Here is a 23,728-nt window from a genome sequence, read left to right as displayed (position 1 = left end):
TGCCTGTAGTCCCAGCATTTGGGAGGCAGAGGCAGGGGGATCTCTGTGAGTTCAAGGCCAGCCTGGTCTACACAGTGAGTTCCAGGACAGCTGGGGCTACAGGGAAGCCCTGCTTCAAAAAGACAAAAAATAAAATAATCATTAGCACCTAGATGACCCAAGACTAATAAAACAGAGCAAAGTAAGGAACAAGAACAATTTTTAAATTGTCAGTTGATGAATATTGTTAGAGTTGAAGTTATCATAGCGTGTAGAATTTGCTGGGGGAGAATTGTTATCAACAGTTTTATTCAGCTGTGGACCCTACATGCTACACTACTGATTGACTAGACAAGATGTACCCACTGGTGCAATAATGACAAATCTATAATATAGGAGATAAACAACCACTTTCTAGTTGATTTCTAGTTGCTCCACAGGAAGACTTTCACATCTGGAACTGTAAGCCTGGCCCATGACTGGAAAGGTCATAGGTGGCCCTAGTGGGAAAGCTTTTGCTCTTGCTTTGCTAATTGAACATGTTGTACCTGTCAAGTTGCCTTCATATATACTTTCTTTCATTCTTTTTAAAGTCATAAAATAGCACTAGCTGGCCTGGAACTCACTATGTAGACTAGGCTGGCCTCATGAAACTTTGTAAGGTTTACAAAGAATGTAAGAGCTGGAAAAGAAGGGGTGGAATGTGGGTAGAGTGTTGTAGAGGTATGACATGGCCAAAGAATGTAAGAGCTGGAAAAGAAGGGGTGGAATGTGGGTAGAGTGGGTAGAGGTATGACATGGCCATTAGGAGGGAAAAAAAAAAAAGGATTGGTCAAGCTGAGATTCTCCATACTTGTTTTTTATAAAAGACAGAAGACTCTTGAGAATAATATACAAAGAAAGACACACCACTCAGTCCTCAGAAGCATGCACTATATTATCCATTTGGGTGGGACATGAGCCTTAGGCATGTAAGCACTGGTCTAGTCAGTCTTTGAAGGGTTATAACTTCTTGGCATCCAGATCCAAGAATACCTCCCTGATGGCAATCTGTGAAACCCATAAGTATACTGTGAATGTTGTGGCGAGATAAAGGCTAAAACTTATAAGCAGTAGTATGTAATCATGGGATTGATGTTGTCTACCCAGACAGCCCCTGCACTCACTGAAAGATAGACTAAGAGGAGTGGCTTAAATACCTGCTGCCCCTCAAGCCTCGCCCACAGCTCCAGGGTAGATTTCCAGGGTACATTGGTATATGCTTATCTGTCATTCGTTAATGGTAGTTTGTTAGTGATGAGTTTTTCCTCTCACTCTGAGTGTGCCCTTTGCACACTTTGTTCTCCCATGGCCAAGACTTATAATATTTTGAGAGAAGTTATTCTCAAAAATATAACATGAAACTTTTGAAAAATTATATGGTCTTCAGTTACAAGTTACACAGGGCCCTGGGTGGATCCAGAGATTTTTCAGCCTTGTGACTAATCTTTCATCTAACCAGTGTATGCTAGATAGCCAGTTTGCCTGGCTGGCTGTCCAGTGCCTTCCTAGTCCCTTAGTCTCTTTTCTAGATTTAATCTCCGGACAGGGGAGGTGGTCATTGTGCTTTGAGCATGAAACTGAGGTTGATTTGTGGTCAAACCATGTAACCAAACCTCCAAACTGATAGGAGAATCGAAGTAGAAGACAGCAGGACAGATAGAAGGCAGCGGAATAGAAAGTAAGAATGTTAAACTAGAGTGAGAGGGTTCAAAAAGAAGTGTAGAATCCTGAAATATTCTGAGATAAGGCAGTGTGATGACAAAGGCCTTCATCTGCTGGGGAACAAGTTCCAGGGCTGGAAGCTGGCCCAGGTTCCAAGTTGGTTTATGTGCTACCAACACCACTTCTCATAGTCTTGTACGTACCATATACAGTCTCCAAGCTTTCATAGCAAGAAGTCATTCAATAAATTGAACCTCAGTTCTCACTCTTTACTGCAACAATTTAAGTTTCAGATCTGTATTAGATCTTGCTTATTTCATTTAGTTCTCAAACCAAACCTTCAAGGTGGGTTGATTTCCATTATATACATTATTAAAGGCTTATATGCCTACATTTGTCTCCCAGTAGTTGGGTAATGTTTTGATCTCAATATAGTCTTTTTTGTTTTTTTAGACAGGGTCTCCCTGTAGCCGCAGCTGGCCTGGAATTCACTGTGCAGACCAGACTGGCCTTGAACTCACAGAGATCCACCTGCCCCTGCCTCCCAAGTGTTGGGATTAAAGTTGTGCACCACCACACCCAGTGACCTTAATATATAGTCTTAATGTAGAAATCTTATGAGAGATGTGAGGACAATTAAAGTCAATTCTCAGTCATGTTTCTGAGTGCAAAAATCCTAGGTAAAGTATTAGCAAAGTACATCTAGCAATGTGTAAAAATTATATGGATTATCACCAAAGCAGAATTACTTCAAAAATAGAAAGTTGGTTTTTGTGTCATTTACCCCTTTGAAAACTAGGAAAAGAAGGAAACAACCTTAATTTCTAAAACATACCCATTTAAAAATTCTATGATAGGGGCTGGAGAGAAGGCTCAGCGGTTAAGAGCACTGACTGTTCTTACAGAGGACCCGGGTTCGAGTCACAACACCCACATGGTGGCTGTGAACTGTCCTTAACTCCAGTTCCAGGGGAATCCGAAGCCCTCTTCTGACCTCTGTGCCATTGCACGACACGGATGCACTCGCATGCATGCAGGCAATACACTCATACACATAAAAAAAAGTGTTAAAAAAATTCTATGAGACAAGTAACCCTTGAAAAGATTACTGTCCACTGGACATTGTACGGCAGTGCAGTGCACTGCCACATTGTGGCAATACCTAAGCCAAAACAGCCTGAACTGTTCTGAGAACATGTTTCTTCAGATTTCTCCCAGAACTGTGCTCTCAGAACTGTACTTCACGAACTGTTCTCACAAACACAAAGCTTTACTCTCTTCTTTATTGAAGCTTACATCCAACATGAAATAGGGAAGGAAAGGTAGAACTAGTCTTACCAGGAAATTTCCCCTTTCTGACCCCTAGTGACCTAGAACAGCACAACAAGCTACAAACATGTTATCTAATCCCGTCTGTTATTTACAACACAAATGGGATAATTTGTTGCTTTCAACAAATATTCGATGTTTGTAGGACTTGATGTTCTTAACACACACACAATTTGGGGGTCATGGGGGTTTTAAGCTCTATGTTTAGGTTACAAGAGGAGCTGAAGGCTTAGTAAGCTTGTTTATAAAGTAAACAAGTTGAGTGTTCAGTGATCTTAAAACATAAGATTTGGTTACAAGGTTAGGTTAAAGTCATTTCCACAACGTGGTAATACATGCTTGTGATCCCCACATTTGCCAAGGGAGCAGCCAACCTGGACTACAAAGCAAGAGTGTGTCTCAAAGGAAAAGAAAAGGTTACTATCAGTATTTCACCACCCTTAAAAACAGGAGTTGCTTTGGCAGTGTCCAGGAATCCTAACCTCTGTGGTAAAGCAAGAAAATGTAATGAGCAAATAAGTCAGCTAATCCAAATTTGAGAATTGTAGAGAGTTGCTACATACAAAGTCAGCATACATAATCTGTTACCTTAGTTTCAAGATAAAGATAATTTATTCTGAAATGCAAGGACTCTTAGATTTGTTTTTTCTCATTTGATTTTCAGATTCAGTGCCATGCAGTAACATCCCCCACAGTCTCACTTGTATTCTTAAGGCTATCAAAACTAACCTGAATAAGTATCCATGGCATGGTTATGTTTGTGTCCCTAGAAACTGATGCCACTATTTTTTTTTCCTGGTCCCCGGGATGAATCCAGGGCCTCACACATGCTAAGCAAGTACTGTACCACCACTAAACTATGACCTCAGTCCATGGTCCACTTCAGGTATATTTTGGGAAACAGAAATTTAACAACATTGGATCATGTGTCCAAAGACTTCCTAAAATCTGTACACATTTGAAGACCACTGTAGTATATTGTCCTCCTTTTGAAGATGTCATACTTAAGAATCTTCAGGAGAAAAGAGTATGCTAAAACTGTGAATCTATAAATACCAAGTCCAGAGTTCACTTGTTGTTTTGCTTCTAGTTGCCAATGCCTCTCCTTTCTCCAAATACATCTTTTCAGTTATTCTGGGCAGCTGTTCCCACCTTTGTTTTTTAACCCAGAATTCCAAAATTATTTTTTATATGTACTGTATAGGTCTTTCAGCTTTAGTTTTCTTTTTTCATTGGCTCTATTAATGTCCATCTATAAATGTCCATACATTTATAAACCATTTCAGTGCCACATGCTAAAGTACTAGACTTCCATTTTAAACCGAGCAAAATTTTAAACCTGCAAATTTAGATTCTTTGATGCTAACTTGATTTGGTTTGTTTGACAAACTTCAGCTCTTTACTATGTATCTGGCTACCCTGGAACTTGTTGTGTAGACCAGGCTGGCCCAGAACTTAGATATCTACTTACTTGTACCTGAAGGTGCTAGGATCAAAGATGTCCTGATGCTATGCCTGAAGGAATAAGTACTTTGAATATTAAATTCTTAACAATTTTCAGGAGAGTATAATAAAATTGAAAGTCCAATTGGAGAGCTGGCTCAGTGGTTTCTGCTCTTGCAGAGGACCCAAGTTTGGTTCCCAGCACCCATGTTTGGTGACTCACAACTGCCTGTGACTGTAGCTCCAGGGGGATCCAATGCCTCTGGCATCTTCGGACACCTGCACTCACATGCACATGCACAGACACAAATTTAAATCTATAAATAAATAAAATTTTAAGATGAATGAAACTGAAAGTATTTAATCCAGATTTTAAAATGTACTTTGGAGTGCTAATTTATGTTATGTCTATAAGTTGGCTATATACTAGGAAGAATAATTCAAACAAATCTACATTAAAGAATAAAATTACTCCCTTCCAGAAAAGAAATGGAAACAGGTCTGGAATAGATACTTGTTGGTTTATGTTTGTGCTGGTTAGTTTTTGTCATCTTGACACAACCTAGAGTCATCTAGGAAGAAGGAAATCTTAAGTGAAGAATTGACTCCATTGGGCTGGCCAGTAAAAAAACAGCATTACTCCATGGTCTCTGCTTCAGTTCCTGCCTCCAGGTTCCGTCCCTCCTTGAGTTTCTGCTTTGGCTTCCCTCAGTGATGAATTATAGTTGGGACATGTACGCCAATTAAACCCTTCCCTCCCCAAGTTGTTTTTGGTCAGTGTTTTATCACCATAACATATGAAGCAAATTAGAACCATATTCACAGCAATATTATTTATAGGAGCTAAGTGTCTATCCATGGGTAAATAAATAAAACGTGATCTATCCATACAGTGAAATATTACTCAGGATTTCAAAAGGAAGGAAATTTCCAATACATGTTGCTGGATGGATGAAGCTTGAAGATATAAGTGAAATATGCCATTAACAAATGACAAATACTCTATGATTTCACTTATAGGAAGTACCTAAACAGGTCAGATTTCATAGAGAGAAAGTAAAATGGTTGTTACTAGGGGTAGGGAAAGGAGAAAATGCAGTTATTTTTTAATGAATATATTTCTATATATTTGGGGGAGATGAAAAAGTTCTGAAAGTTTATGATAGTCAGTGTACAACAAAATAAAGTACCACAGAACTGTACACTTAAAAATCACAAGTTTTAGTTATGTATATTTCACTGCAATTTAAAAAACAGAACAGCTTTTCTGCAGTGGTCAGGACATACAGAACACACGTGGAAAACAACTGGGGAAAATTAGAAGCTCTTTTATGCCATTATGGTCACCTCTGTGTTCTCCCCACCTAAAGTTATAACTCTTTAACTTGTTTAATATAAATCAGTGTGCTTGGGGACTGGGGGGCTCAGTCAGTAAAGTGCTTGCCCCTACAAGTGTGAGAACCTGACTTCAGATCACCGGCATCCATGTAAAACCCAGGCTTGGTGGCACATGTCTCCTAAGTCCAGCACTGCGTAGGGCAGAGAGGCAGATCCCCGGAGCTCACTGGCCAACTCAAGGTTCAGTGACAGGCCATGATTCAAAAAGTAAAGTGGAGATCAACTAAGGAAGGCACATGCACACAGGTGCACATAGACATATACATACACCCCCCCCCAAAAAAAATGAGTTTATTTAGGTGCTTTGATTTTAGTTTTATGGAATTACAAACCTAAAGTTTTGCAAATTTATACATTTTCATTCTGTTAACAATTATAGAAGACTAAGTGTATCTAAAACTTATGAGAAGACTTTCAGAACTAAAAGAAACAATAACTAATTCAAACTTTTTTGTGTAGAAAAGGAAAATGAGGTTTAAAGGGATTGGCTTTCCTAAAATTATCAGTTGTTAAGGTGTGAAACTAGAACTGCAAGTCAAAGCCCTTCATTCTTAGCCTACCAGGTTTTTTTTGAATGGCACTTCTATTAGGCTGTGTAACAGACTCATTGTGGTCTCACTAGTACAATTGGCTGGGTAGAATTCTGAATTATGTTGCTGGACCAAATAGTTAGAAGCTGTACCATGTTCTAGAGTATTTGTGAAGTTTCTTCTGTTCCTATCAGAGATAGTTAACAGAACACATTGGTTTGCCTTTTAGATGGGGGTAGAACAGTGGTGGGCATAGTTGGGTGCAATGTGTGGGGTCCAGGGGTACAGTTGCCATTCTTACATTGTAAGCCCTCTGATTCAGCAGGCCCACACAAACATAAATGATGTTCCTTTTAGCTCTTTGCTTATAAATATAATGAAGCAATGAAAGCCCAAGGACTCTGAAAAATACAGATAATCGGGACCAGACAAAACTTTTTTAGTTAATATTCTGAGACTTGAAAGGAGAATGCATACATAAAGCAAACCAGACCAGGGTGTGAGTACTGTTAGCATCTTTAAAAATAAAAAATAAAAGATTGGGCTTATATATATTCAGTGATACTTGGGTTTTCTGAAATGTGTTATTTATTTAATTACTTTGCACTTTTGGTAGATATTATATGGTATGAAATATGTTGAGTATTCACCTGAAGCTTCCCAGCTTTTACTTGCAAATGAGGAGGGAATGTATGTCAGATGTGTGTCTAGACTGTCTTTTTTAAAAAATATATTTTACTTAGTATTTTTATTTTATGCGTATGAGTATATGCACTTATGTGACTGCACCCGTGTCGTGTAATGCTGTGGATGTCAGAAGAGGGCGTCAGATTCCCCTGGAACTGGAGTTAAGGACAGTTCGTAGCTGCCATGTGGGTGCTGGGAATCGAACCCAGGTCCTCTGCAAGAGCAGTCAGTGCTCTTAACCACCGAGCCTTCTCTCCAGCCCTAGTGTCTAGACAGTCTTATATTACAGTTCTGTGCACTTTGAAGGTATGCATATGGGACTATTTCTTACTTTAAAAATAAGGCAGATAAAGCAAGGAAGTTTTCTGTTCATGCTTTAGTTTGTGCTCAGCAACATGTAGAAGTGTGCCTTTGAAAGCTCTGAGATCACAAGTCACCAAAAGCTTTGTGGGAATCTGGAATTAATATACGTAAAAATCAACAACCTGTCCTACTGCTTAATCAGTAGGACTGATTGGCTTGTTAGGGCATTGCTCTAGATCATTAGGATTTTATATGTATTTGGAATACTTTGGGGATTATGCCCAGCATAGTTACACCTGCCTCTAACCCCTGTACTCTGGAAACTGGGCAGTAGGATCTGTCAAGGCCAACCTGAGTGAAACATTGTCTTAGAGAGTGTTCGGAGAGGAATTTGTTGTCTCCAGAGCCTTGTCCTGCTGTCTCAGTTACAAGAAACCTGTCAAGGACACGAATCTTTTCAAAAACCCAAACTTTGCATTAATACATAAGAATATCCTGCTTGATCCGTGTTGCTTTTTTTGGGGGGGGGGGGTGTTTTGTGACAGGGTCTTACTTTTTAGCCCTAGCTTGCCTGGAACTTACAGAGATGCCCTGCCTAGCATTGTTTATTTTTCATAAAATTGCTTTTTGCTGGGCTAGAGAGATGGTTCAGCAGTTAAGAGCACTGCCTGCTCTTACAGAGCACCCAGGTTCAATTCCCAGCACCCACATGACAGCTAACAACTGTTCTTAACTCCAGTTTCAAGGAATCTGATGCCTCCTGTTCTGGCCTCCACCACAGATGCACTTTGACATACATGCAAACAAACATTCATACAAGTGAAATAAATACTTTAAAAAATAAGTAAAATTGCTTTTTGTATTTTTGTCATAATACAGTCTACTAAAACAGTGTTGTTTAGGTAATTTCAGGTATATATGCTTTATCAATATATGACAGGAACCTACCAAAATTGCTGATACGAACTTTGGTGGAAAAATCAAGACTAACGAAAGAAGCTCTGGTTTTTGAAGCCAACATGACTGAAGAGCATGTAAGCGCTGACTCTGAACTATCTGAATTTCTAAGACTCTAGTTCAGAATTTCCCATAAACTTGGAGATGTCCATTCCATGTTGTACAGTTTAGAAGGTACTAGATTCTTGTGAGTCATGGGACTTTAAAAATGATTTGATTTGAATTAAATAGCCACTTTTAGTAGTTAGTGGTTCATATTAGTGTAGTGTCTGGTAAACTACGGGAAAATAGAGAATTGCCTACATAGGGGCTACAGATGTAACTCGGTGGTAAAGTGCTTGCCTGGCACATGCAGGGTCCTGAGTTCAACCTCCAGTACCCCAAAATGAGGGAGGGGGAGGGGAATGGCTACATCAGACGCTGAACTTCGATCAAAATTTGTTTGGCACAGTCCGTAGGCCCTTCAGCCTCAATTTCTATCTCTGTAAGCTTCCCTTTGATACGGCATGTTCATTTCTCCCTCACTGCTTAGCTTTTTTCTGAAAATATTCATAGCTTAATCTAAGACTGAGATTATTTTTATGCCGTTTGGTAGAAAGGGAGATTGGGGAGGCATTGCCCAGTAAATTTTTCCAATTTGAGAAAAATTTGTAAATTTTCTAAACTCATGCTTACTAAGGCATTTGTTACATTGAAGTAACTCATTGATTCTGTCATTATCTAAGTTTACGTAGTATCTAAATATTTAGTTATTACTTTATCTAAAGAGTACCAGTCTTGATTCCTTTTCAAAGAAGAAAGTCGTTTTGACAAAATTTCTCCTTTCAACTTGAAAACATAAATTTAAAACATTTTTCCTAAGTGTATTTCTATCCCCACATTGTTAAGAGAGAACCAGCTCCTACAAATTGTGGACCTCCACACATGTGCCATGTGTGTCTGCACACACAAAGAGAATAAATGTAATAATTTTAAGTAATTCAGTTTGAACTTGAGAATATTTTTTTACACGTAATCTAGTTTATCAAAATTTAAGTGACTTACGTCCTACCTACACTACAAGCACAGCAAGACATCAAATCACTGCAGATGCTCCTTCAGAGTACAGTTGTCAGAATAATCACTCAAGGGCTGAAGATGTAGCTCATTGGTAGAATGCATGAAGCCTTGAGTTTGATTCTTGGCGGTGCATAAACTGCATGCATACAACACCCCCACACACACACTATAAATAAATGTTAAAAGTCTATTAGAAAAACTATAAGATTCATGTCAGTAATTTCGTATATTAGAAGAGAGGAAAGGGGACACAATAAGTCATTCTATTTAGGGACATTTTAAACATTACTCTTCCTGTTTTGCTGGGAGAGAACTTAGATGTTCATCCTTTTCCTTTGTCATTGAGCAGGAAAAGGTTACCAGAAAAAAATACTTAAATTATTTCGTATAACTTTAGGGAGTTCCTCCTGTTACAAGGAAACTAAGAATCTTCTATGGGGGGTGGACGTGTAGTATAGAGCTCTTGCCTAGCATGTGTTAATTCTGGGCTCAAAAACCATCACCACCGGAAAAAAATCCACTGTGGAATCGAAATCTTAGTTTCACAATCAATCATCTGTTTGACATTATGGTGATCTTGTATATTGATTTAAAGAGATTCAGGGCTGCTTCCCTTTCGTAGGTACTTCATAGGTGTTATTCTTCATAATGCACTTCAGCCTCCATCCTTATCTCCCTTTTCATAAGCATATACTCTGACATACACATCCTTAGATATGTTTTTGTTCCTAAAGATATCAGTATTTGTGTATAAATTATGTTATTAGTAGCTCTCAGTTTATTCTTTATTCTCAGCACTTTGACCAGTTATAAGTCTCTGCATTAACCTACTGCAGAAAGAAGCTCCTCTGGCCAAGGTCAAGAGTAGCACTGATCTATGGGTATAAACAAAAATATTTTAGAAGGTAGGTTGACAACATATTTGTTTAACAAAACAATAGTAGTAGGTTCTGCCCTAGGGCCTGTCTGTGCCTGTGACCTCACACGCTGTGCACTTTTGACCAGGTTTACAATACTAGGCGTGTTCTGTAGAACAGGCCTAAAATCTAATCAGAAACCAGTTACCCCGTAACTTTCATTCTACTCTTAACTCAGTAGGCACATCCTGCCTGGCATTGTAACGTTCAGTTCCCCACTGATGGCTCTTCTCCCCCAGTAAACTGCACAACACCTTCCAGCACTGTGAAAGCTAGCCAGCAGAAAGTTGTCTGGCCAGTTCCAGCTTGATTTCTCTACATCTGCCAACCAAAGTGTGTTAAGTCTTTAGGAAGAGGATTTTACCATCTAGCTATGATGAGGAACTAAAAGCAGTGGCAGTAGCCTGTGTTGTTTTGGGGGTCCTTTCAGGGCCTCCCTGACCAGTAGTTACTCACAGGGAGGTATCTCACACTTGGTACTGAGATTTTCATTTAATAACTCATGTTTTCTGTGGGGAGCATTGTCCACCTGTGCAGGGCTGTATTCAAATTCCTTTTTAACTATATTTTTAATTAGTTTACAAAGCAGTGAATTTCTTTTTTTTTTTTTTTTTCCTTTTCTTTTTTCTTCATACATCCTAAGTTTTGGTTAACCCTTCCCATATCCCCTTTACCACTTTTCCTCTATCCCTCTACCACCATCCCCACTTAAATTTCTCTCTCTTTCTCTCTCTCTCCCCTCCCCCTCTCCCTCCCCCTCCCTCTTTCTCTCTCACAGACATACATACATACACATACACACATTTTCATATCTCATGTGTTCTATCCTCTCACCCCTTAAGGCCTCTTCCCCGCCTCCTTTCACAGGCCCTTTCTAGCTTCTTGGTCTCTATAGACACTCCAGGTTAAACACACAAATCTAAAACTTCAATGGTAGGATCTACATATGAGGGAGAACATGCAGCATTTGTCTTGCTGGGTGGGTTGCTTCATTGCATCCATTTTCCTTATATCGAATTGCTTTGCTATCCAGGGCCATTTGTGCTTCTGTATGAATTTTAAGATTTTTTTTTTCTATTTCTGTGAAGAACATCATTGGCATTTTGATTGGGATTGTATTAAATCTTTAGGTTGGTCTTGGTAAGGTAGCCACTTTCACAGTATTGATTCTTCCAGTTCACGGGCATGGGAGATCTTTCCATCTTCTTGTCTGTTCATCAGTTTCTTCAGTATTTTAAGGTCTTCATTATAGAGATGTCCTAGTTAGCTTTCTATTGCTGTCATAAAACACTCTGACCAAAACCACCTTAGAAAGGAAAGGGTTTATTTAGCTTATACATACAGAGCACAGTTCATCATTGAGGGAAGTCAGGGCAGGAACTAGAGGCAGAAACCTGAAGACAGGAACTGAAGCACACACTACAGAGGATGCTGTTTACTAGCTTGCTGTTCTGGCCTGAGCTTAGCCTGCTTTCTTAAACAACCAAAGAGTAGCATCACCCACAATAGACTGGGCCCTCCCACATCACTCAACAATCAAGAAAATACCTCACAGACATGCCCAAAGGCCAGTCAGATAGAGGAAATTCCCCACTTAAGGTTCCCTCTTCCCAGGTGTGTCAACTTATATACAGCTGACAACTGAAGCTATCCAGCACAAGACAAGTTTCTACCCTTGGTTAGGTTTCTTCCAAGTGGTTTGCTTGGTTTTTAGGCTATTATGTATGGGATTGTTTCCCTGAGTTTTGTTTTGTTTTTTCCAGTTTATTTTTTATTTAATAACCTATAGACTTCAATTTGTACTGTCCATATACTTTTGGATGTGAGAGCCATCTACTGGAGTGTGGTTGATCTATCAGGTTTTTTGTATTAATGTGCATGAAAGCGTTTGACTTTTGTGTGTTAATTTTGTATCCTGCTGCTTTGTTGAAAGTGTTCATCAGATGTAAGAATTTTCTGTTGGAGTCTTTAGGGTCTTGTGTATAGAATCATCCTCTGCAAATAGAGATAATGTAACTTCTTCCTTTCCTATTTGTACCTTAGTTGCTAAGACTTCCAGTTCTGTATCAAATAAGAGTAAAATGGAGACCCTTCTCTTGTTACTGATTTTAGTGGAACCATTTTTTGAGTTTTTCTCCATTTATTATAATGCTGGCTATAGTTTGTCATTTATAGCTTTTATTATATTGAGATATGATTCTTCTAGTCCCAGTTTCTTCAGGACTTTTAATGTGAAGGGATGTCAGATTTTTGTCAGAAGCTTTTTTTGTATCTATGGAAATTACCCACAGGATCTCTCTTCTGTCCTTGAATCCATTCATGTAATTTAAATTTTTTATTTATGTATATTGAACCCTTCCTGCATTTCTCAAATGAGCTCAACTTTGTCATGACAAATAATCTTTCTGATGTGTTCTTGGATTTTCAGTTCAGTTTGTAGATATTTTGTTGAGAACTTTTGCATTTTATCAGCTAAATTGGCCTGTAATTGTTTGTTGTTGTTGTTGCATCTTTATCTGCTTTTGTTATTCATAAACAGACTTTGGTGATTTTCCTTCCTTTTCTGTGTTATAGAATAGCTTGAGAAACATTGATGTCAATTATTTTTGAAAGTTTGATAAAATTGACCAGTGAATCCATCTGGGCCTGGACTTTTTTAGTTGTAAGATTATTGATTACTGATTTAATCTCACTACTTATTATAGATCTGTTTAAATTATCTCATCTTGGTTTAATTTTGGTAGTCCTGCATTGAGAAATTTATCCTTTTTTATAAGATTTTCTAATTTATATGGAATATATGTTTTCAAGGTACAACTTACAGATTGTCTGAGTTTTGTTGGTATCTGTTATAATGGCTCCCTTTTCATCTGATTTTATTAATTTGGGTTTTCTTAGTTTGGCTAAGGATTTTGGTCTTGTTTATCTTTTCAGAGAGCCAACTCTTTGTTTCACCGATTCTTTATTCTTGAGAATATTGGTATACACAATGAAATACCCATCACCATTTCTCTTCTCTAGCTCCTCCCATGTCCCTCCTAACCTACCCCTTCCAAACTTCTTGTCTTTGTTTTTTCCTTTGATAACTCAGTAAGTTCAGTAGTGCTGCCCTCATGTACATGGGTGTGGGGCCATCTGCTGGATCATAGGAAACCTACCAGTGGTCACATCCTCAATAAACAATGCCCCCCCCCAAAGGAGCTATGCACTGTCAATAGCTAGTCAGTATGGATTGGGGCTTGGAGATCATCTACCCCATCTATGCCAGGATTTTGGCTGGCTTGATCTTGTGCAGATAACCACAGATACAGGGAGATTATGGTTGTGATAGCCATGTCATGTGTCACAGAAGACCACATTTCGTGGAATTCTTCTCCATCCTCTAGCTCTTACATTCTTTCTGTTCCTTTTCAGTGTTCTCTAAGCATCCAAATTCTTCCTCCTTTTTACTTGTTTTAAACTTTTTATTTATTATTTTTATTTTATGTGTATGAGTGTATTGTTTGCATGTAGGTAGGTGAACCCATGTCGTGCAGTACCCACAGAGGTCAGAAGAAGGTGTCAGATCTCCTGAAACTGGAGTTACAGACAGTTGTTAGCTACTGTGTGGATACTTGGAATTGAACCTGGGTCCTCTGCGAGAGCAAACAGTGTTTTTAATTGTTGAGCCATCTCACCAGCCCCTGCCTTTCTTTCTCCTTTATATTCAGTCAGGAACCACAGCCCATATAATAGTGCCACTTACATTTAGAGTGGGTTTTCCCACCTCAGTTAACCTAGCTCGTTCTGTCAGGTTGCTCAGAGATATGCCTGTGGGTTTGTTTCCATAGTGATTCTAAATCCTGTCAGGTTGACAGTCAAGATTCACCATCACAACTCAGGAAATTGATGTATTTCAGTAAGGTTAATTTTTCACATACTTCCTTAAAAAAAAAAAACAACAGCTTTTTTTTTTCATGTAGGATTCTGTCATCAGTCGTTTTTCCATCATTATTACAAATACCTGGGATAACCAACTTTTTACAAGTTGTATTTTGGCTCACAGTTTTGAAAGTTCCAATCCTTGATCAGTTGACACTATTTCCATGAACATATGTTGAGGCAGCATATCACGCTAGGAACATGTGACAGGAAATGAGAAAGAAGGACCCCACAGTCCCCTTTGAGATCCTGTCCCTAAAAACTTTATAGCTTGTCACCCTGGGCAACAAGCCTTTAGTACTTGGGCTGCAAGCTTTAGCATTTATTTCCCTGGTATCTCCTCCCGATCAGTGTTTGTTATAAGGAAGGCTCCAAAATCATTCTGCTACTTACCTCTTGAAGTACTTGTGTGAACATAGGTGAAAATAAAACATTTCCCCTTAATAATTTGCCCAGATCATACTAAAATTTAATTTTGTTTTGTCTAAATTTTTTTTGTGAAATTTTTCAAGCAGCAGAGGAGACAGTTCCTTTTCCTAAAACTTATTATTTATGTGCATTTGTCTTTGTCTGTGTATGTTTGCCACATGTGTGCAGGTGCCCACAGAGGGCAGAGAGGGCATCAGATCCCCTGGAACTGGTTAGAGTTGCTGGTGTTTGGTTGTGAGCTGCCTGATGTTGGTGCTGGGAATCAAACTCAGGTCCTCTGAGAGAGCAGCAAGGGCTCTTAACTGAGCCAGTATTTAAAAGTTTCATTTTTAAAAGCAGATCTGTGTTGCTTTCTTCAAACAGGCCTACCATTTGGAAAGTGATCATTTGTGAGTGGTCCTTAAAAGTTACCCAGTTATGTAGGGCAGTAGAAGTGGAAATAAGAGTTTCTTAAGCCACCATTCAGAAAGTCAGGTTTTCTTTTCCTCAGACAGGCTGCAGCACCTCTCCTTTCTGTTCTGTCCTTGATTCATCCCCAGACGTGTGTGCAGCATCACATATTCTATCGACTAGGTTTATTTCAAAACTAATGTACTATAATGAATAAAGGTCTTCATAGCAGAGCAAATTACAGGGATATAGATGGTCTAGCTAGTTATTAATCAAACTTTTAATTGGCTGTAGTACTAGGTCAGCAGTCGGTGACACATGTGCATGCACACACACACACACACACACACACACACACACACAGACTGATAAAATAAATTTAAATTTTAAGGGGCCAGAGAGATGGTTCATTGGGCAAAAGGTGCTTGCTGCCAAGGCTGACAACCCAAGTTTTATCCCATGGTGGAAGGAGAGAACCAACTTCCACAGATTGTCCTCTGACCTCCATACGCATGCCATATGTGTATCATACACACATAAATGTAAAAACATTTAATATTTTTATTTACTCTTTGAAATTTCAGACATTTCTACCTTGTATCTTGATTATATCTGCTCCAACTGAATTTTTTAAAATATTTTATTATAGTTTATTTTATGTGTATGAGTGTATTGCCTGCATGTTTTTGAGTGCACCCATGTCATGCAGTGCTGCAGAGGTCAGAAGAGGGCTTCGGATTCCCCTGGAAATGGAGTTAAGGATGGTTCATAGCCGCCATGTGGGTGCTGGGAACCAAACCCAGGTCCTCTGTAAGAACAGTCAGTGCTCTTAACCACTGAGCCATCTCTCCAGCCCCCAACTGAAAATTTTTTAAGAAAATAACTTTTTAAAATTTGGGCAGTAATTATGTACTACATGCAAGCACACACGTGCATTTTTATGTCTTACAGTTTATTTGAGCTACACATACTATGACTAAAATGTTTAATGTAAAAAAAGGTTATATCTCAGCCGGGCGTGGTAGCGCATGCCTTTAATCCCAGCATTTGGGAAGCAGAGGCAGGTGGAACATTGTGAGTTCGAGGCCAGCCTGACCTACGTAGTGAGTTTCAGGACAGCTGGGGCTGCAGGGAGACCCTGTCTCAAAAAGACCAAAAAAAAAAAAAAAAGTTATATCTCTTGTCTACGCTAATTCAAGGGCTCTAACCCTGTTTTATGTATTAGTGTAGGAGAGACTAGCATCAAATCCTGGCTCACGTTTTCAAGTTTCTTTTTTCAAACTAATTTAAATATTTTTTTAGTATGTAACAAGTTACAGATAGATAGATAGATTTGACTGATTGACAGTATCACTTTCATAAATGCTGTTGTTTACTTTATTACACGAAGTCCCTAGCTTCTTGTGGTATTCTAAGAGTTTTCGTCAAGTTACACAGAAATTGCAAATGAGTCTAAACATAACTTCTATGTTACTTATGGATAAATACCAAATATTACCTCTACACTTTAGCTTAAGTGTTTTTAAGTGAGCTAATCACTGTTATTGGAAATATACAATATTTGAATCTGTCTACCGCCCAGTAATGTTTTCCTCACTCTGGCATGTAAAGTATTTCTAGAAAGATGTAAAAAATCTATTTTGGAAGGTTCTTGAAGTTATAATAATAGAGATTGACTGCCAATACTGTTTAACCATGTCTTTGTTTTAACATACTATATGCAAATGCAGAGTCTGCATTAAGTTTTTAAAATATTTGCTGTCTCATTTTCTTTTTCAGAAAATGAATAATCTTTCATTTAGTGAACTATGCTGCCTCTTCTGCTGTCCACCTTGCCCAGGGAAAATTGCTTCAAAATTAGCATTTTTGCCACCTGATCCAACTTATACACTAATGTGTGACGAAAGTGGAAGCCGCTGGACATTACACCTGTCAGAACGTGCAGACTGGCAGTACTCATCTAGAGAAAAGGATGCTATTGAGTGTTTCATGACTAGAACCAGTAAAGGCAACAGAATCGCATGTATGTTTGTGCGTTGTTCACCCAATGCCAAATATACCTTGCTCTTCTCACATGGAAATGCTGTCGATCTTGGTCAAATGAGCAGCTTTTACATAGGTCTGGGATCACGGATTAATTGTAATATATTCTCATATGATTACTCTGGATATGGTGCAAGTTCTGGGAAGCCAACAGAGAAGAATCTCTATGCAGATATTGAAGCTGCTTGGCTGGCTCTTAGGACAAGGTAAATTGTTACTGGGAATTATACTGTATAAGGACAGAATAAAAAGTATTACTAATATACATGCTTTGAACTACAATATATAAAGACATTTAACAATATATTTACTTAACAATAGTTAAATTTTTAGACTGAAATTTTGTTTAATAACCAAAAGAATCTTTGAAAACGGCTCAGGTTTGTATGTCTTTGTTAATGCCTGTGTATATTTTTTTCTTTAAATTCAAATCTTTAGTTCAGTGTCACATAGTCCATTAAGAATAGATGGAACCTCATTTCTGGTTGTATCACAAATGTTTGAGTATGATAGACTGAAGAAACAATGGGGAGCTATGTCTCTACCTGGATAGTTCAGATGGTCTTGAGTACCTGGAAGAGAACATATGAAGAGTTTGCCTCGCTCCTCTCTAGTGAAGGTCCAAATTCTCAGAATGTTCTCTTATATTTTCAAAAGACTAGACGGTGCTGCTCAGATCACTCATTAGCTGTCAGAAATGACTGCTTTCTGCCTTGTAAGTGGAAAAGCATGCTGAAGGTCACTTTGCCCCCTACATTGGTACATTTAGACTGCAAAGAAGTGACAGCTGCTGAATCAGGTACCCAGTAAACATTTATAGAGTCAGTGAGTTCATATATTTAAATTGGTAGCAGTGTTAAAGGGGATAAAGCAATACTCTTCAGATTTTTAACATGAAGCCTATTCCTACTTAACCATACTGTGCTTGGAACTCTAGGTCATCTCACTGTATTTGCAATTATTAATACATTTCTATAAGTAAGCATAGGCAGATTTCAAGAAAAATGGAATTTGATCTTGACTAAAAGTATTGCTTACTATATTCATTCCATACCATAGCTATATGCAAAATCTCATCAGATATTATCAATTTAGAAAATCAAATGTGCTACTCTTGAGAAGTCAAGAACATTTGCTCTGCTGGATGGAAAATAATACCATACTAAATACTACTAAACAGCAGCCATAATAATGCATTCCAAACTCAGTAAACAGTATGCTAGGTTGAATTTACTGAAATATAAATTTCTTTCCTAAAATTGAAATATTAAAAGTTTTGCAGTAATTTTTCTAAAAGATTAGAATTAAGCATGAAATAAGTGAGCGTATAGAGCTTATTGTAATACTAAAAATTATAATGGTGCCAGGTGCGGTGGTGCACACCTTTAAACCCAGTACTTGGGAGGCAGAAGGCAGGTGAATCTCTGTGAGATCGAGGTCAGCCTAAAAAGCAAAAAAGATGATGGCTAAGAAAGAATTTTAAATTGTAAGTATAAACTAGTTGGCACTGTCTTGTGAGTCATTCCACAGTAGATCATTGGGATGATGGAATATTTCCTTCCACTCCATCTTTGTTTTTTAAACTTCTGAATTTTTTAGATACGGCATTCGTCCTGAAAATGTGATTATATATGGCCAAAGTATAGGGACAGTACCGTCTGTGGATCTTGCTGCTCGTTACGAGAGTGCTGCTGTTATTCTTCATTCTCCATTGACCTCGGGGATGCGTGTTGCTTTTCCTGATACCAAGAAGACCTACTGTTTCGATGCATTCCCAAAGTAAGTTCATTATTCCAAATAATTCAATTCCAAGAAACTTAATTTTAAGGGAATTTTTTTCTGTCAGTTAAGGTATTAATGACAATGGTTCTCTCAGTCATGAACTTCTGTGTGTATTTGATCACATAGAAATTGTGCAAAACTTGAAGAGGGTGTTAGCACATGACCCATAAAAAGACTGAAATGTTTGAGCATAAAAAGAGGGCCTTAGACCCTAAGCAATGGCACTAGCATTGGAGACAAAAGAACACATTTGTGAAATAAAATTGATAGAACAGGGTAAGAGATTATTAGATGTGGTGTTTTAAGTAGAACAACTTGAATAAGAGCCCCATTCAGTGAGATACACAGCACAAAAGAGGAAAAATATGTGGAGGAAAAACGAATGATAATCCAGCCAGTTTTATGTAACTTACAAAAAAAATAAGCAATGAAAAATGTTGACTCTTACATAACTAGAGTAGATTTTGAAAGCATCATGTAGTATTGGATGAATTTGAAAAAAAGGAAGTTACTTCATGATTTTCAAGGCAGAAAGTAGTTGATACTTGGGCTCTCTTTGTAGTTGGGAAAAATTGGCCTATTTTTTTCAAGGATGGGGAGAAGGCAAGAAGGAAGAGACTAGCAGTTTTCAGTCTTTTCCTCTGTTGGCAAGATTACAAAGGATATTTTTGTGAATGACAGATCAAAATCCAAATTATCACTTGGTTCTTTAGCAGAACAAAAGTTTTTTTCAAAAGCAGTATGTATTCAATATTGGGTTAGACAGATGATGGCTCACTTGGTTAAGTGATTGGTTGCCTTGCAAACTTGAGGACTTGAGATCATCCCCAGAACTTATGTAAAAAAGGTGGGTGTGGTGGCACATACTTTTAAATACTTGTAATATAAGGGGGTGGGGGTACAGAGACAGGCAGATCCTGGAGTTTGCTGGCTACCTAACCCAGTGTACTCATCTGGTAGACCAGGTGAACTTCCAAGCTAATGAGAGACCCAGTCTCAAAAATCAAAGTAAATAGCTCCTGAGGAAAGATACCTGAGGTTGACCTCTAACCTATACTCAGACCCAAAGAGGGTGGGTCACCTTGTCAGGAAGTTTGGGAGAACATGTGGTCTTCTCACTAGGCCCACAATGGTGGAAGAATTTGGGAATTTTTTTGTTTTTGAGACAAAAATCTCACTATGTATCACTGGCTGATCTGAAACTCACTATTGTATACCAGGCTGACTTCAAACTCTCCCCACAATCCACGTGTGCCACCATACCTGGTGGGGTTTTGTTTTCTGTTTTGTTTTGGGTTTTTTGTTTTTTTTTTGTGAAAGGATTTTATTTTTTGTCGTTCATTTGTTTCAGCTTGGCTTTTGTTGTTTTTCTTGCAGTGTTAAGAGATTGAACCAGAGTCTCATGCTAAGCAAGCATTCTCTCACTATGTGGGTTTTTGTTTGTTTGTGATTTATTTTGTTTTAAATAGTGCAAGTTGTGTGCATTACACCATTTCTGTTGAGCTGAATGATGGGAATGACAGTCAATTAGCTGACCAAAAGAAAGAACGTGTTTGGGGCTAGAGAGATGGCTCAGAGGTTAAGAGCACTAACTGCTCTTCCAGAGGACCTAGGTTCAATTCCCAGCACCCACATGGTGCTAGCAGCCATCCCCAGTTGGTGGCACTGTCTCAGGAGGTTTTAGGAAGTGTAGCCTTGCTGGAGGAAGCAAGTCATGGGCAGGGCTGGAGAGATGGCTCAACGCTGGCTGCTCTTGCAGAGGACCTGGGTTCAGTTACTAGCACCCACATGGTAGCAAACAACCCTCCCTAACTCCAGCTCCAGATGATCTGACACCTTCTTCTGGCCTCCATGGGCATTGTATAACATGAGTGCACTTAATATACATGCAGGCAATACATTCATACACATAAAATAAAAATAATAAATAAAATATGAAAAAAGAAAGACTATTACCCAGAAATAAGTTAGCTTTAAGAAGATAGTTTTTGGTTTTGTCTTGTTTTTTGGTTTTTGTTTTTTGAGACAGGGTCTCTGTGTAGACCAGGTTGGCCTGGATCTCACAGAAATCCACCTGCCTCTGCCTTCTGAGTGATGGAATTAAAGTGGTGATCCACCATGCCCAGCTCAAAATGATACTTTTTAAGTCTTTAATTCCTCTACACTAAATGTCTCTGCATTGTTTATTATGAAATAGAGCCTTGAACTATTTCACTGATTAATTTCTTCTTTTGTAACAGTTCATCTTATTTATGGTTAAAATGTTTTCTTTGTCTGGAGAAAAAAAAAGCAAAAAAATGTTGTAAGGTTTCTTCTCTGCATAGTTTCTCTTCCAAGTTGTCTTTTAAAAATTCTGTTTGTTTTGAATCTCAAATTTGAAGTATTCTCATCAGATATCTGATTATCCTTGGCTGTCTGCTCTTACATACGTAAAAGTGGAGAACCAAAGGGCTGCTTTGATGCAATCTCCAAAGAAAACTTTCTGAAACTCTCCCTTGGATGATGAAGCCTGTGGCCAGCATTCTCAGGAGCCCATCAGGCCTGCTAGCGTCTAGTGTTTGTGTGTTGTGTGACTCTCTGGTACCTCTACCCTAAACTAAGAGTCCTAAATCTACAGACTCTCCAGAGTTGAAGGAAGAAAATTTTTCAGCTTCTCCCAAGGAAGCTGAGAAAGAGGGACCTTATTTATTGTACAGACTTTGAACTGCTCCTTTGTATTTCAGTTACCTTATATTCATGGCATGCCCTAGCTTCTAGGGTATTCTGTTATAAATTGTTTCGCATCTTCACTTTGCTGTCTATCTGCTTTAGATTTTGTTTTCAGCTGTCTTTTAATCTGTTATCTCATACATCCATTTGCTTTCCAGGTTCAGAATTTTGTTGTATTAGTACTCCCTGTTTTTATGAGTTTATACCCTTAAACCAGAACAAAAACCAAACGTGTTGCTATCATTTGAGTAAGTGATAGAATATAGTAAATGCAGTGCGTAGTGAAATTAGCACACACTTGACATGGGTCTTACCTTGTGCTTCTTGAAACCTTAAAGGGGGGTTTTGGTTCTGAAAAGTCAGCATTGTAGAAGGGTGCTAAGGGTTATAGTAGCGTTGAGTGACTCACCCAAAACCTATGCATGAAGGTAACTTCCTTCAATGCAGGTAAGAGCACATGTAAAAGGTGGCCTTTGAATCTTAAATCTTAAGTGGCTTCTATCCTATCTATGCTAATTTGTACATTCTGATGTTTGAATTTTCTGTTGTAACACAGAAAAGTATTTCCTTTTTAGTTTATTGTGCTTTTTTTCTTTTCTCATTTTCTCTACAGTATTGATAAAATCTCTAAGATAACCTCTCCAGTATTAATAATTCATGGGACTGAGGATGAAGTCATTGACTTTTCACATGGCCTTGCGTTGTTTGAGCGTTGCCAGAGACCTGTGGAGCCTCTGTGGGTTGAAGGAGCAGGACACAATGATGTGGAACTTTATGGACAATACCTTGAAAGATTAAAACAGTTTGTGTCACAGGAACTGGTAAATTTGTAAAATACTCTGTAAATTTACTTACTGGGTTTTCTTTTCTTGCTGAACTGCATTCTTTGGTAAATAACATAAAACCTGAAGGTTTTGTTTGCAAATCATGTAAGTTGCCTTCCTAAATGTACAGGTAATGATTTGTTAACAGACTTAATGAAGGTTTTAATTACCAGAACAAGAAACTGGAAATAACAATATCATGCAGTCAGGCTGTGTAATTTATATTTTTTCTGTGAATTTTTTTTAAACATCAAGATGAGTACTGTATGAAATTTTAATTCTATAAAATCAGATGCTGTAAAAGTATTGCCAAATGCTTTTGCATATCAATTAAATTTATAAATATTTTTAAAACATCTCAATGTACTAAATATCCTGGTATATAAATGTAATATTCTTTCAAAAAGCTGTATATCTAAAGCAGTTCAAGTACTCAGAGTAAACTGTAAAAAATAAAAATAAAAAACAACAAAAACCACTCAAGTTGACTAGAGTTGACCTAAACCCTGTTGTACAGGGATAGAGGCTTTAATGGTTATTTTATTGTAAAATACATTGACTTTTCTGTATTCTCTGGTTATAATACACTTATCCTAAAAAAATGAAGTCTTACTTTTTATGCCATCTGTTTGTTTACCATCTGGTCACCTTGTAAATGAGAAGTCCCGATGGCACTGGATTTTAACTAGTTTTGATTTATGTTTGGTACTGTGAGACAACTACTTAACATTGACATTCAGTTATTTAAAAGGCTATATTTAGGGCTTCAGGAAAGATTTTTGTATGCAATGTTGTTTTAAATTTTGACTAATCTCATAGAATTGTAGTAGTCTTCCTTATATGAATACTTGAAAGTCTGTTAGTTATTTTTCAAGATCAAGGACAGACTGGCTGTTTGCTCCCTTTTCACTCTGGCTGTTTTTAAGTGTAGGGCCTATTCTTTTGGATTACTCTCTGAAAATTTCATGAATTCACTCCAGAATAGAGGAAATAAGAAAACATGTAATTAAGTTTTATATTAACCAGTATAGTAAAAACTAAAGCTCACACACAAAAACTAAGTTGCCTTTCCTTGAATGAAACCTGCCTGAATTAAACAATGAAAGAAAATAAAACTAACAGTATGTAGTCTAATTTCTAATGAATGAAAATTGAAATAATACACACTGTGGATGTTTTTTAAGGCCTTATGTAGTTTTAATTGTTCTGCTTGTTCTGTGGTTATGTCTAAGACTATAGTATATGATTCTCTTCAAAGTATATCAAGTATTGTGAATGCTTTGGTTCTGATGTGTCAAATTAACAGTAAAACAACAAATACATC

General features: G+C 37.9%; 1 protein-coding gene across 2 annotated transcripts in view; it reads left to right on the top strand.

The window, feature by feature from the left end:
• Abhd17b (abhydrolase domain containing 17B) overlaps positions 1-23,728 on the top strand; it is a 31,564-nt gene extending 7,836 nt beyond the window's left edge. Inside the window, exons 1-4 of one of the 2 annotated variants that reach the window (XM_008842781.3) lie at positions 8,314-8,407; positions 16,826-17,295; positions 18,689-18,868; positions 22,194-23,728. In XM_008842781.3, coding sequence (XP_008841003.1) covers positions 8,393-8,407; positions 16,826-17,295; positions 18,689-18,868; positions 22,194-22,413 — 885 coding nt within the window. In that variant the 5' untranslated portion in view covers positions 8,314-8,392 and the 3' untranslated portion in view covers positions 22,414-23,728. Of the gene's footprint in view, positions 1-8,313; positions 8,408-16,825; positions 17,296-18,688; positions 18,869-22,193 lie in introns of those variants that run through there. The other variant, XM_029568143.1, reaches the window with a different exon arrangement.

This window comes from Nannospalax galili, unplaced genomic scaffold, assembly GCF_000622305.1.
Source record: "Nannospalax galili isolate Female #2095 unplaced genomic scaffold, S.galili_v1.0 scaffold761, whole genome shotgun sequence".
Lineage (NCBI taxonomy): Eukaryota > Metazoa > Chordata > Mammalia > Rodentia > Spalacidae > Nannospalax > Nannospalax galili.
This window is presented reverse-complemented; position numbering and strand designations above follow the sequence as displayed.